This window comes from Hippocampus comes, unplaced genomic scaffold (assembly GCF_001891065.2).
Source record: "Hippocampus comes isolate QL1 unplaced genomic scaffold, H_comes_QL1_v1.1 scaffold33, whole genome shotgun sequence".
Taxonomy (NCBI): domain Eukaryota; kingdom Metazoa; phylum Chordata; class Actinopteri; order Syngnathiformes; family Syngnathidae; genus Hippocampus; species Hippocampus comes.
In genome coordinates, this window is record NW_017804842.1 from 1,045,708 (window position 1) to 1,058,519 (window position 12,812).

At 46.3% G+C, this 12,812-nt stretch overlaps 1 protein-coding gene across 2 annotated transcripts in view; it reads right to left on the reverse strand.

The window, feature by feature from the left end:
* tmem132e (transmembrane protein 132E) overlaps positions 1-12,812 on the reverse strand; it is a 150,847-nt gene that overhangs the window by 12,716 nt on the left and 125,319 nt on the right. For both annotated transcript variants that reach the window (XM_019873791.1, XM_019873786.1), the window contains exons 3-5: positions 8,985-9,125; positions 4,312-4,504; positions 2,173-2,316 (exon numbers count right to left, since the gene is read on the reverse strand). In XM_019873791.1, coding sequence (XP_019729350.1) covers positions 2,173-2,316; positions 4,312-4,504; positions 8,985-9,125 — 478 coding nt within the window. The remainder of the gene's footprint in view (positions 1-2,172; positions 2,317-4,311; positions 4,505-8,984; positions 9,126-12,812) is intronic.

Genomic DNA, 12,812 nt, shown 5'->3' on the forward strand with positions numbered 1-12,812 from the left:
GGTAAGAAAATTTTATGGGGCGGAGTAGAAAAAAAAAAAAAAAAAAAAAAGCTTAGTCATTTAGTGGCGACCATTTTTTTGGTGGTGACCATTTTTGGGTGTCATCCCAGGCCAAAACGGCCGCTTCAAAACAAAACGTCAATTTCAATCATGGGCCCTTGAGACTTTTTTGTGCGGCCCGCTGTGATCAACATGTCCAACTAATTTCATGTTGACTGGCGAAAGCGGCTTTGGGCCCGAATTCTTCGAACTGTGGAGCAATGGAATTGGCCCCAAAATGGCTGCTTCCAAGCAAAATGGCCGACTTCCTGATATGATAGACCAATTGCACTTTCAATGTGGGCGTTTTAAAGGGATTGCGAGCCACCACTTCCAACACAAATCTCCCGGGGAAAGAGTGGCAAGATCTTTCCGCTATCGGGCAACGAGGCTGAAAAGTCAAAGTCTTGACGGTCAGGACGAGTCGCACGAGGCCTCCGCGTGCCCACTGAGCGGCACTCCTCTCCAGCGGCGTGGAACTAACTAAATTGGCAACCTTTACAAAAGAAGCGGAGCGATATGCCCCACGTAGGGAAAATCAATCCGGTTCTGCACTTGAAAGACACTTTGAAGATGAGGCGGGGGGTGTTTTTTTTTTTTTTTTTTTTTTTTCTCCTCCCCTCCGACCTGAACTGCGATCAATATTGGACCTGACTTGTTGGTCATGTAAACGATGGCCAGGATCACGAGGATGTAATTGATATGCATCGATTAAAAAAAAAAAAATACTACCTGATCATTTCTTGGTTGCTAACTTAGAATCGGTGCTCTTGATTTTTTTTTCAGTCGCACTCAACATGAGTTGATTTTTGATTGATGAATCTGTATAGATTTTTGTGACTGATGATGATTTGTTGGCAAAAGACTTTTGAAACACCACTCTGTTTCATACTAATGATTTGTTTATTGATTGATGCATTATTGCATTTTTAATACATTGATAGCAATGACAATTTTTTTTCCCGATTGATTGAGATCACCGCCGTTGTTCGCTTTCCGACTCGTCGGGGCTGAATCCCGAGACTCGTCCGCCTTCGATTTGGCGAAACGAAACGCCGGCTCACCAGCCGTCGAGCCATCAAATACAAGAAAACGGCGGCGCCGCAACTCTCGGCATTCTGGGGAAGCACTTTGGTTTAGTCTGTTTCGCTGTTTTTATTTTTCTGTTTTTTTTTATTGCGCCTGCAGCCCCGCCACTAAAGTTAACAACGTGAGGGCCGGAGTACACGAGACGGGGCGGCGGACGAGCACATCGGGGAGCTTTTTACTGCTTTGCCCGCATTGATGTATCTGCCCACGGTTTATGAACTATTGATTTTATTTAAGGGAATCAAATCAGGAGGACGCGCTGAGAAGGGGCCTCGCATGGCGGCTTTTATGCTCATGCGCCGCGGCCGCCGCCTAACCGGATCAACTCGGCCCAAATTGACTTCCCCGGCCAGACGGGAGACGGATTTTATGGCCGCGGCTCTCAAACTGGGGTGCGCGGACCCGCTGGGGTCCGGCAGCTGTCGTTTGGGGGTCCGGAAAAAAACGATTGATACTGGATGGGGGACAGGCACGGCAACCAAATACATTTACTCTTTGTTTGTTTAAGTCTTTGCACTTGATTGTCAAGATTGTCATTTTTCTTGAAAAATGCAACTTTATAATGTAAAGATTCTGACTTTTTTTTCCTTTTTTTTTTTGGGTGAAAAAATGGAGCTTCCTGATCACAAGACAAAATAAATTGCTGTTTTTACTTGCTTTAAGATTTAAGGTTTCTTTCCCAGACAGAGTAAGTAGTTGCTCCAAAAAGATTAGTTTTATTTTTTATAAGATAAGATATCCTTTATTTGTCCCACAATGGGGAAATTTACAATTTTATCCAAATTTATCCTGACATAATTGATATTGATTGTTGTAAAGACTGTGAAGTCTCAAAATTTGACTTTATTCCTGCGCTATGATGACCCGCCCTCGCCCGCACCGCCACCCAGACACAATATCTTTTTTTTTTCCAGAAAATTTAACTGAATTTTTTAAAAAACCGGCAACTTGCATGTCATTTAGGTGAACACAATAGTTGCGTTGAACCGAAATGTATTTTGGATGTCGACGACGAAGCAAATTGGCTCGTTTGCGTTGCAATACCTTGACGATGTCTTCGTTGGCCGACTTGCACTGCACGAAGGCGGAGACGTCGGTGACGGCGCCGTTCATCTCAATGGACACCATCTTGACGGGGATGGCCACGGTGCGACCGGTCAGGACGGCCGTGTTGATGATCTCCGTGTCCTGTGGGGTTAAGGAGACCAGAGTGAGGAACTCCTCGAGGAGCCAGCGAGTCGAGTCCATTAAATAAACCAGGAAGCAAAGTAGTAAACAAACGCTTTGTCAACACACTCTTATGTTAATCGGGCTGGCGGCGGTGACCGATCGATGAATAAGGTCACAGCGCGCCGCTCTCCCCCGTGCGACCAGTCGATAATCTTCTCTGTTGTCGCTTCCGCAACATTCCCCGATGAAGGTGCGCGTCTTACGTAATTGGCAAGTTTAGGGGGGCTAAAAAATAAGAGGTGACATCTCCGGAAGAACTCATTAGCGGCAAAAGTATGCAAACGAGGTAAACACAGACGGGATGATAAACAGACACCAATAAAAAGATGACAGCCGCCAGCCCGCTCTTTGCCAGTCGAGTTGTTACGCAACAACAAAATCATAAAAGTTGATTTATGCAGAGAAAGGCCAAGAAGTGACTCAAACGTTGACGAGCACAGCATTTGGGAGCGACCAAAAAAAAAAAAAAAAAGGGGAATATTATGAAGAAATTGATCCAAATGGTAAGAAAGTGCGGCAAACTGAGTGGGGGGGAAAAAAATGAGACGATGAAGCTTCCAGCGATGATCGCTGACCAATTGGACGGCCGGACGACCGAGCCCGACTCCCACAGAAACACGAGCTACGTGCCAAGCTACCTGCCAGTGTCGTTTTGGCAGCCATTTTAGATTTAGACTCAGTCTTTTGGGCAAAAATGCCTATTAGATGTCTTGCAATTTGAACGTCTGACAGACCGCACGCTAACAATTCCGTCCAGTCGCGTCCCGTCAAGAAAAACTCCACCCAGCGCCCGAGCAAAAGACACAGCTAATGTACCTAATGAAGCGTCGTCGTCAACATTCAAACAAAAGCGGCGCACCCCCTGCAGCACGGCAGGAAGAAGAGGGGCACGCAGCCGAGGAAAACAACAACGGCGGGCTTGCGAGTAAAAGTCACGGCGGCGTGGAGTGTAAAATTTGGCACGCGCGTCGGCGTACAAGACGCATGCTAATTCTCCAAATGTCAAGGGGGCCCACTGACTGGCGGGTATGCGGCGAGCGCCGTATGTTTGCAGCAGATGTGCAACTCCAAGTGGAGAATGCGTAATGGGGCTCGCGGCACTTGGAAGCAAGCAAACGGGTACAAAAAAAAAAAAAAAAAAGCGTGACTCGCAAGCTTTGTTTGGGTACACGTACACGTAAATACTAAATAAAATGAATGACATGCTGATGAAGGGATTCGTGTTTCCCACTGCTATCATGGCAATGATTATGACTGCTAAATATGCTGATAAAAATAATGCTAGGAATAATAATTGTGATTAGTTTGATAACAATAAAAGGGTACTGCGAGTGGCGAAACCATCCCGAGTTCTGCACAAAATGTTCATCGAAAATTGACCTCTGTTTACATGCTAATTTCGCTACACCAAACGGTCTCGGCATCAACGAGCAGATGGCGCGACGGAATGTTGTGCTTCTTTTTCACCTTCAGTGGCAACACGCATAACGTAAAATGAAGAGTACTTTGTCATCCTCATTTCACTTCATGGGGGGGAAACATGACATCGATTTACGAGCGCTTCAGGTTACAGAGGGGCTCGCGGAGCCAATTAAGTTTGCCCCTTGAGGTTGCGCCGGAGTGGCATATTGGATGGATGGATATGTTGATATATTTGATTATTCTCTGACAACTATAAAATGCAATTTTGCCAGCTAGATCGTATCTCGCTCTCTTCTCCATCCGTTAAGGTACCAAGTGAGCAACCGAGCTAGCTCGGATCTCGCTACACAACCAGCTGTCTGTCTGCAGCGCTAGCTAGCCACATTATTAGCATCTTACCATCTATCTTGGTACCTCGCGAGCTAGGTAGTGTCTACCTAGCTATGTAACGAGCTGCCCGTCTTGTCTCTTGAGCTAGCTTGCTAATTGAATAGCCTCTAGCTGTCTATCGATGACGTGCGTCGAACTGACCATGGCAAGGGGCAGGATGGCCTGGATGTCCCGCTGAACCACGGTGAGCTCGGTGACCACCTTCTCGGACTCGGGCGGGGGGCTCTGACCGTTGTAGTCGATGTTCCAGTTGATGCGGCGCGTCACCGACAGGCTGGTGAAGTTCTCCATCTCAAAGTCGAGCTGCATCACTTCGGCGTTGCCCGCCACCTCCCTGAAAACAGGCAAAAGTACGGCGGGATGAGATCTGATTACATAACCGTGAAGGTGGTCTTCAGGGTGCCGAGTATTTTTTATTTTTTTTAACGTGATATTTGGCGTGAAAAAGTTGAAGGAGCATCGTCATAGCGGAATGGCAAAAAGACGCCCCAACATCCCCTTCCATAAAAACAAAAAGACAAAGTGCCATGTTTTTTAGCGAGCACAAATGGAGATTGGCACATTGTAAATGTCACGCCGGGCGGTTTTGTCTGGCGTATCAAACGTCCAGGAATTATTCAGAAGGCCCCCCCCGCGCCCCTCGCACCGATGAAAACAGTTCTCGTCAATAAACAATCACTGCGCCTTAATCTAGAGGCTGGCGGAGACTGCAAATTCAAGTTGGGGCCTCTCACTTGCAAATAATTGCCAGGGTTCGCCCATTTTCTCCTCAGCGATCGATGGCGCAGCCCCCTCTCCCCTTCGCCCTTGGACTGTATACAGCACAAGGCGATTTCAAATGGACTTTTGTCAGAAAACAACAACAACAACAAAAAAAAAAACCCTGTCAAATAATGGCCGAGGCGGACGTTTAAGTGGAGGCTGTCACTGCCTACCGTTCAGCGTGACGGTCCTCTAATGAAAACGTCAACCATCATGCTGAAGACGCATCGGCGAAAAGAGCCACGGGAACCGCGAGGTTGTGGATTCCAAACGCCACACAAAAAGTTGTCTTCCCGGCCCGCTGTAATTACCCACAATTGACATTTTGGCGCCGTTGATGAGATTGGATTCAGATTTGCGCGGGGGGGATGTGTCACCGCAGGTGTTTTTTTTTTTTTTTTTAAACACAAATCACGATGACAAAGTCTTCCAGATTACAGGGTGACCTTTTCGGCGGAATGTTCGCTCATGGCGTCGCTAATTCATGTCACTATGGTGAAGTCGCATCATCGTGTCGTGACTGAAGAAGCGCGATATGACATCGGTTATGAGCCACTCGTCCCACTTCTGACATCGGCGAGTCACTGTGGCTGCAACAATTTGACCCGGGGGGTGGTCTATTGCGATGAAACACCTGGAGGTCCGTAACCCGCATTTGATCCACGTTGCAAAAGGTACACGCACACACAAACCACCGCCACGGTAAAGCTTTTTGGTACGGGAGAACTTTGCATCTCGCTTCCGACACCAATTTGCATTTCTGAGTTCGAATGCCCTCAAAAACGACTTTGAACCCACCCCTAAACTTTTCCCAAGATACGTTTCGAAAGGTGCTATTATTTATTTATTTAATGTCAAATCCAAGGGAAAAAAAATACGAATAAAAATAACACTGAATAATTCAGCCGTCCCCCCCACTCCACCCCCCAAAAAAGAAGCGACGACCTTGTTGGCTGTTTTTCTTTGCTTCCTCCTCATCCCGGCGTTATTAATATGGAACAGCCATTGACCACCATCAATAATGTATCGGCCCACACGCGTCAACTGTGAGGAAGTGCTACGGCGGAAAGAAGAGCGGTTGGGGGTGGGGGGGTGGTGGGGGAATCTAAGGGGTCACGAAAGACAAATGAACCGCGGGTGTGACGTGATGGAAGAGAACGCGTCGGGCAAAAAATAGAATAATGAAGTGAGAAAGAGCTCAAGCGACGAGCGACCTCTTCGTCAATCGGCCGTGAGATGCGCCGGCTCCTTTGCGGGTTACGCGGAGGACAAAACGCCCAAAACATATTCAAGTCGCCTCAGCGATAACTCCCAACGCATGACTGGAATTTAAGAGGGTACACGGAGGTGGGAGTGTCCATCCGCGTATTCCGCTGTAACACCTCCAGTTTTACTCGTAAAGTCTAGCCGGGCGTGAAAGGGAGGGACGGACCGCACACGGCGAAGAACTCACAAGGATACAATGTTCTTTACAAGACGATATCATTTCAAAAAAAAAAAAAAAGAGAGAGAGAGAAACGGATTTGTTGGTACGCGCTCACTGAAGCATGAAACTGTTATTCGCTGTAATGTGCAGGCTTTGCTAGTCCAGGAAAAAGTTCACCGACAAAAACAAAACAAGTCATGCTAACCGCTACATGTTGTAGCAGTGCCGCAATATCGCCGATTCTTTTCGAATTGATGATTTTGTCAACTTTTGTGGTTCGGCAAGCGATTGCGCCGCGACGAAAGGGAAAAGGCAGCAAAAAGATCAAAGACGATCATGATATTTGGCGACCAGGATTCCACGGCAACGGAAAATGTCTTTTGAGGCGAGGCCAGCGCAATCTCGCCTTTGATGTTCTTTTACAACCAATGAATTTGTCAGCGTTTGTTCTTGAGCAAGCGATTGTGCTGCTTTTAAAAGAGAAAATTCAGCAAAAGATCAAGGACAACAATGATGTCGGTTGACTGGAAATCGCAGCAACTCCCCCAAACAGATCTGTAGTGCCTTTGACGTCCTTTCTGTTTTTGCAAGCCATTCTTTGCCGAAGGACACTCCTAATAATCATCAAGGCCAAATTCAGCAAAAAAACATCAAAGACAACGATGAGAAGTAGGCACTGGAATTCTCTCCGACGTGCTTCGGATGCGTTTTGAGACGTTGCCAGACCGTCTGGCCTTTGATGTCCTCTCGGCAACAGTGGATTTTTCACCAAGCGTCGGCTCGACTATTAATCGTGCCAAAAATTTGCCAAAACATCAAAGACAACAAGAACATCGAATGACTGGAATTCTCTCTCGCACCTGCTGAGAAAGCGGTTTGAGATTTTGCTACCGCACTTCATCTTGTTCTTCTTCTTTCGGGAGTGATTGTGCTGCTATTCGCTGTGGTGAAAAACTAAATTCAGGCAACAATCAAAGACAGTCATTGAATCTTGCGACTCCAACAATCTTGTTGGGTGTTTCGAGTCAATGCCCGTTGTGCTCTTGAGCCTTGCCCAGCTTTTGCTTTATGCTGAAGTGACAATGCTCCATTTCATCTCAAAGCAAAACATCAAAGGTGGGCTCAATTTATTTCATGCCAGACGTTTTTCTCAAATTGAGAGAGCCATTTTTGACCATTTGAGAAATTTTCAAAAGCCGACAGAAAATGGGAGTTCTGTACCCATTATAAGCCAAAAGAAAGCTTCAGCCCTCTTCTTTCATCAGGAAAAAAAAATCATTTCCAACTTTGACCGTTTCTTTAGTAAACAACAGTTGAACATTGGTCACTTTCTGGAAGATACTCGTATCGAAAAAAATTCTGAGAAAAGGAGCTTTTTGTGAAAGGATCCATTTTCATGCAGAACTTTCACTTTGATGCCTATTTTTTTTTTTTTTTTTGCATTTGTGGTACCTCAAATTTCTAAACAATGCTTTCCAATTCAATAAGAAAATCAACAGTTTATTGGAAGAAAAACACTGCACTGATGCATGTTCTCAACGCCACACTGCTTTCGCACGCTTTCACACTGAAAGCATTCCCACAGCCTTACTGGCGAGCTGCACAAAGCCTTTAATTAATTTATTTAAAAAAACACACACTAAAAACGTATTTTTAACAAACAATTGGGTCTTTGCAAACGTATTTTTACGTCATTGAACGAATTGATGGCAGGCCATCGACCTTTGATGTCCAACCAAGTAATTTTTGGTGCTGCTGGTAATCACGTCAAAATCCAGCAAAAGAGCAAAGGCGCCAAGGAAATGCAGTCACGTTTAGGTCTGTCCATTACGCATGTTAAAAAAACCCACAAAAAAACAAGCAATGTAACCTTTGGGCTACATGCAAACATTTTAGTCCGTATTTCGAAATGGATTTGCGCGCAGACAAGAATTCATTCCCGGCGGGAACGGCTGCCGTCATGAAAGTTTGACGAGAACACGGCGGTATCGGCATCGCCGGGCTGCGCAACAAATAATAACAGCAACAAGCGTCCTTCTCGTCAGCTTGTCTCTGCAAATGTTGGGCGTCAAAAGCAGGTGTCGCGGCACCTTCGCGCCTTGTCGTCGAAATAATGCATGAGGCGAGTTCTCCCCCAGAAGCCGCTGACATAATTAGTGCTCCCTGACAAGCGCTCGCGTCGGGAGCCTTTGCCGCGTTGTCACTCGCGCAACTCAACTCCAGAATCGAGAGAGTGACAGAGAAAGGACAAACAGCAACAAAAAAAAAACAAACAAAAAAAAAAAACACCTGAGTGCAGCATGCGTTGAAAGGTTAGATTGATTTCAGCTTTTTTTTGCACTGAAAAAAGAAGGAAAAATCAAAGCTCCATTCTTCAAATCGCTCTTCGCATTTCAAAATAAGGAGAAAATGTTTTTTTGGGTGAGCGTAACAAGAAAGGTTTGTAAGGTCGCATTTTTGGGGGAAACGATCTCTTATTTTCGTAAAATGAAGACTTTGTTCTCGTGAGGTGACTTAGTTCGGAAGCGATGATATAACGTTTTTGAGTCGTCCTTTTGGAGGATGACGTCGTAATATTGCGGGAAAAATATTATTTGCCACATGATGGGATGCGATATGGACTCACCCTTGCTTGAGCGCTTTGTTCTTGTTCACGTCGATGGTGGTGATGGAATGCTTGGCGCCGGATAGAACCTCCCAGTCCACCTTCCATTGGGCATTCTTGGACGTGGTCTGGATCAGGTTCACTCCTTTTTTAGCTTTCACCCTGCGGGGGTTGAGAGGCGGGAAAAAAAAAAAATCTCTGTATTATTTTTCCAGGAAATTATTTATGTGTTGGGCCGGAGGTCGGCGCACGGTCCCTCGCGCGACCGCCTGCCTCGGCGTCACGGCCAAAGCGATTGGGTGGACGGATCAATAAGTGAGATGAATGAAGACGGCGGCGGGAGACAAACACGAGCCCGCGACCGCTCTCGGGTCAGAGTGCATCGTCGCCGCCGCCGCCGCCTTTGTGCGAGATTAAATGGAGGCCGGCTCGCCGCCGCGCAGCGCTTCAGAAGGCGTTAGCAAGAGTCGCGGGAGATAACCACAGATAAACATTTCAATCTCGCAGCGACTTAAATCATCGTAATCCTCATTTGTGTCCCGTCGGCCGCAGGCGTCCGTCACAGGTTGCAGCCATTAGAACATTGTTTCTTGTTGTTGCGGCGCTCATTAGAGACGCCGCACGCCAATTAGGTGAAACGGAAATATGGAAGGCTTCACAAATGGTGTCGCGTTTGATGTCGTCTTAGAAAAACAAAAAAACTCAAGTGAGGGAAGAGAGGCGAAACAAGGTGACCCAGTTGCTGCTCGATGAGTCAAGGCAAACACTTTGGGTAGCAGACGCTAATTAGGCTTGATGGCGGCGACACCTTCCCCTACGACGACGACCAACAACCCCGTTGGCTCGCCGCCGCTTTTCTTCACCTGTCCCGAGCGCAGCTTATTCACCACCTCGTATACCTTGGATTTGTTTTGGGTTTTTTTAAATAAATTTTTAATCAGATGGGGCATCGGTTTCGCGAAACGACGGGACGTGCGAGACCTCAACCCCCCGCCGAAGCGCGCTAACGCTGATTAACGAGACGGGCTTCCGACTGATGTTGAACATGAAGCAGCTGCGATGTGGACGCCCGGGAAAACGAGGCTGGACGCATTTGCATCGGCGATGGTTTGGAGGGCGGAGCCAAACGATCATTCGGGCAGACAAGACCGCGGCGATATCATTGACACGTATTTTAGTGTCTTACTTGAAAAATACATCCGATGGTTTTCCTAAACTTTAAAACAACTCACTTATTACAAAAATGTATTTGTTCACCTGTTTTTGGTTTCGTTTGCCGATTTATTTATTTATTTTATTTTGATGCCGTCAACGTGTTGCGGGTGCCGTTTGGGTTGTCACCGGAGGCCGTTTTTGTTGCGATTCCATTTTAGGGCCCCGCCGCACCCTCTCGACTGTCGGGTGCTCGTCTTTCACGGGCGCTCGGTAATCAAAAGATCCAGCACGACGACGGCCGCGGATGCTTTTCCCGTTCGAGTCTCTCTCAAGGGGAGAAATGCGAGCCGCTCCAACATGAAGTCATCTTTGAAAAGGCCCCGCCACCAACACGGACGCTCTTTCACCAACAGTCGACACGTGTGGCCGCTCCGCAGCGTTGTGCAATCACGTCCGGCTAGCGGGTCGTTCAAGCACTCGAAACGATTCTCACTCGGTCGTTCCTCCAAGTCCATCGTCTCCGGTTAACTCCGGCATGCGGCCGCCGGCAATCGCAGTGTCGTGCGCGTCCACTTGCTGCCAAAGGAGTGCAGTACTTAAAATTCCAAGCACTTTATCCACAGGCTGAGCACAGCCATTAAATGGGGGGGCCTTCTCCAAGAAGTCAAGCACCTTCGGGACGCCCGCCGATCGTTCTCCCGGCCGCAATAATCACTCACACAAGTTCTACCTCAAGACGCGGGGAAATAAAAGTTTCCTTCCAAGAGGCCCGGTGGGGGGTGCGTCGGGGGGAGGCGATCATGAGTGCAGACAATTCCCCGCAGGTAAAAAGTGCACTTTTTTTTGGGGAGGGATACTTTCACCAAGTGTGTAATTTACTCCATGACACTTGTCAAATGGAGGCGGATGAATTCCATCACAGCGGGGAAGGCCCGGTAGTTCTGGAATTGTGCTTTTTTTGTAGTTGTTGTTTTTTGTTGGGGATGGGGGGGGGGGATACATTTTAAGGTAAAAAAACAGGAACAATCTTCCACAATGAAGGCTGAATATTTCAAAGAGCAACGTCACAATTTTTTTTTCGAAAAGTATTGGATTTTTTTTTCTTTTTGAGCTTTTTTTTTTCAACAACTGAAAATGTCATACACATAAAAAACAAACAAAAAAAACTCTTGTATTATTCAAAGAAAGAAAATCATTCCATGCCAAGACAGACGCAAAATGTGTCAAAATACCAATTTGAAATAAAATCCGTATTGGGAGTTTTTGTTGTTTGATAGAATTCATGTTCTTCTTTTGAGAAACACAAAAATAGTGTGACAGACTTTTTTTTTTTAATTGACCAAAAAAGTGACATTTAAAAAAACAAAAGCTTAATAAACTTGAGAAAGAGTGAAATTGACTTATAATAATCATAATAATAATCATATCCGGCTGATCTGAAAGATGAGATATGATTATTAAAAAAACAAAAAACTACTACTTGATTTTTAAAAAGAACACATCAAATAAAGTTGGATTCTTTTGATGAGGAAAAAAAAAAAAGGATACGGTTCGACACAGTCGGCATCCCGCCTGTTACGGTTCTGATCCCACCTCCGACGGTGATAAATTGACTATTACGGGCACATCGCATCTATTTTCTCTTTGTTTTGTTTTGTTCGTTTGCTTTTCTTTTTTTAAGCAAAAGAAGCATTCTCCCGGAGGGGAAGAAGTTCCTGCTGTGCGGAGCGGACGGCAAACCGAGTGTCACATCCGCGGGAGGAAGACGAAATGTCGCCAATTCATCTTGGAGGCCGCTGGTGGAAATTGCGGTTAACAATAGCCGCCGCCCCTTCGGGACTACAGGGAGGGAGTAATTACGCCGCAGTCGTTAGCAAAGGTCGCAGTCGATGAGCCGGGATGCTTTTTCATGAGTGTGATGAGGAGGAGGATGAAGGGGATGATGATGAAGAGTTCACCTGCCCGCCCCTGAGCCGCATTATGAAAACTGCTGCCCTGCGCATTGGCAAAGGCATTTTCCTCCCCCAAGAAAATAAAGAAATATGTAGTTTTTAGACGACGGTCAGAATTTATGAAGAATAAAATCACAATTTTCCAAATAGAATTATTTGTTTTAATTTTAAAAAATTACAGCAATAAAGTCGTATTTGGGAGAAAAAAAAGTTGTCCTTTTTGTCAAGAAAAAAGTCAAACCTGCCTGAAAGAAAAATTGAGAGTGCCTGTTGCTTTCTTTAGCCAAGCGTCGACTCTCGGCAACATTTTGACTGTGGTTGACGTCAGCGGAGTCGTAATGATCCACAGCGGAGTAAAGCAATCAGCGTTTATTTGTCAAAGCACATAAAAGCGCTCGGTCCCGAGCGGCCCGTTTCAAAAGTAAAACAAATGACATGTCGCCGCGCACGGAAAAGCTTGCAGACAAATAAGAACGTGCACTTAGTTTGAATTATAAATATCCTGCCGGGATGAAATTTGTCGTGCTGGCAGTGGCGCAAAGTGTCCCGCCAAGGGAACTAATGGAGCTTCTTCTTCGGGCGGGCGGGATGCGGAGACGAGCGGGGTGGGAGTAACTTTAGCGTCCAGTTTTAGCCCTTGTTTTGCCAAGTTGCGCTAATGCAAAGAGTGCTTCTTGGCCATTTAAGTGCTGACATCTTGCTTGTTTGTTTACTTTCGTGTCAACATCCATCAGGGACGGCC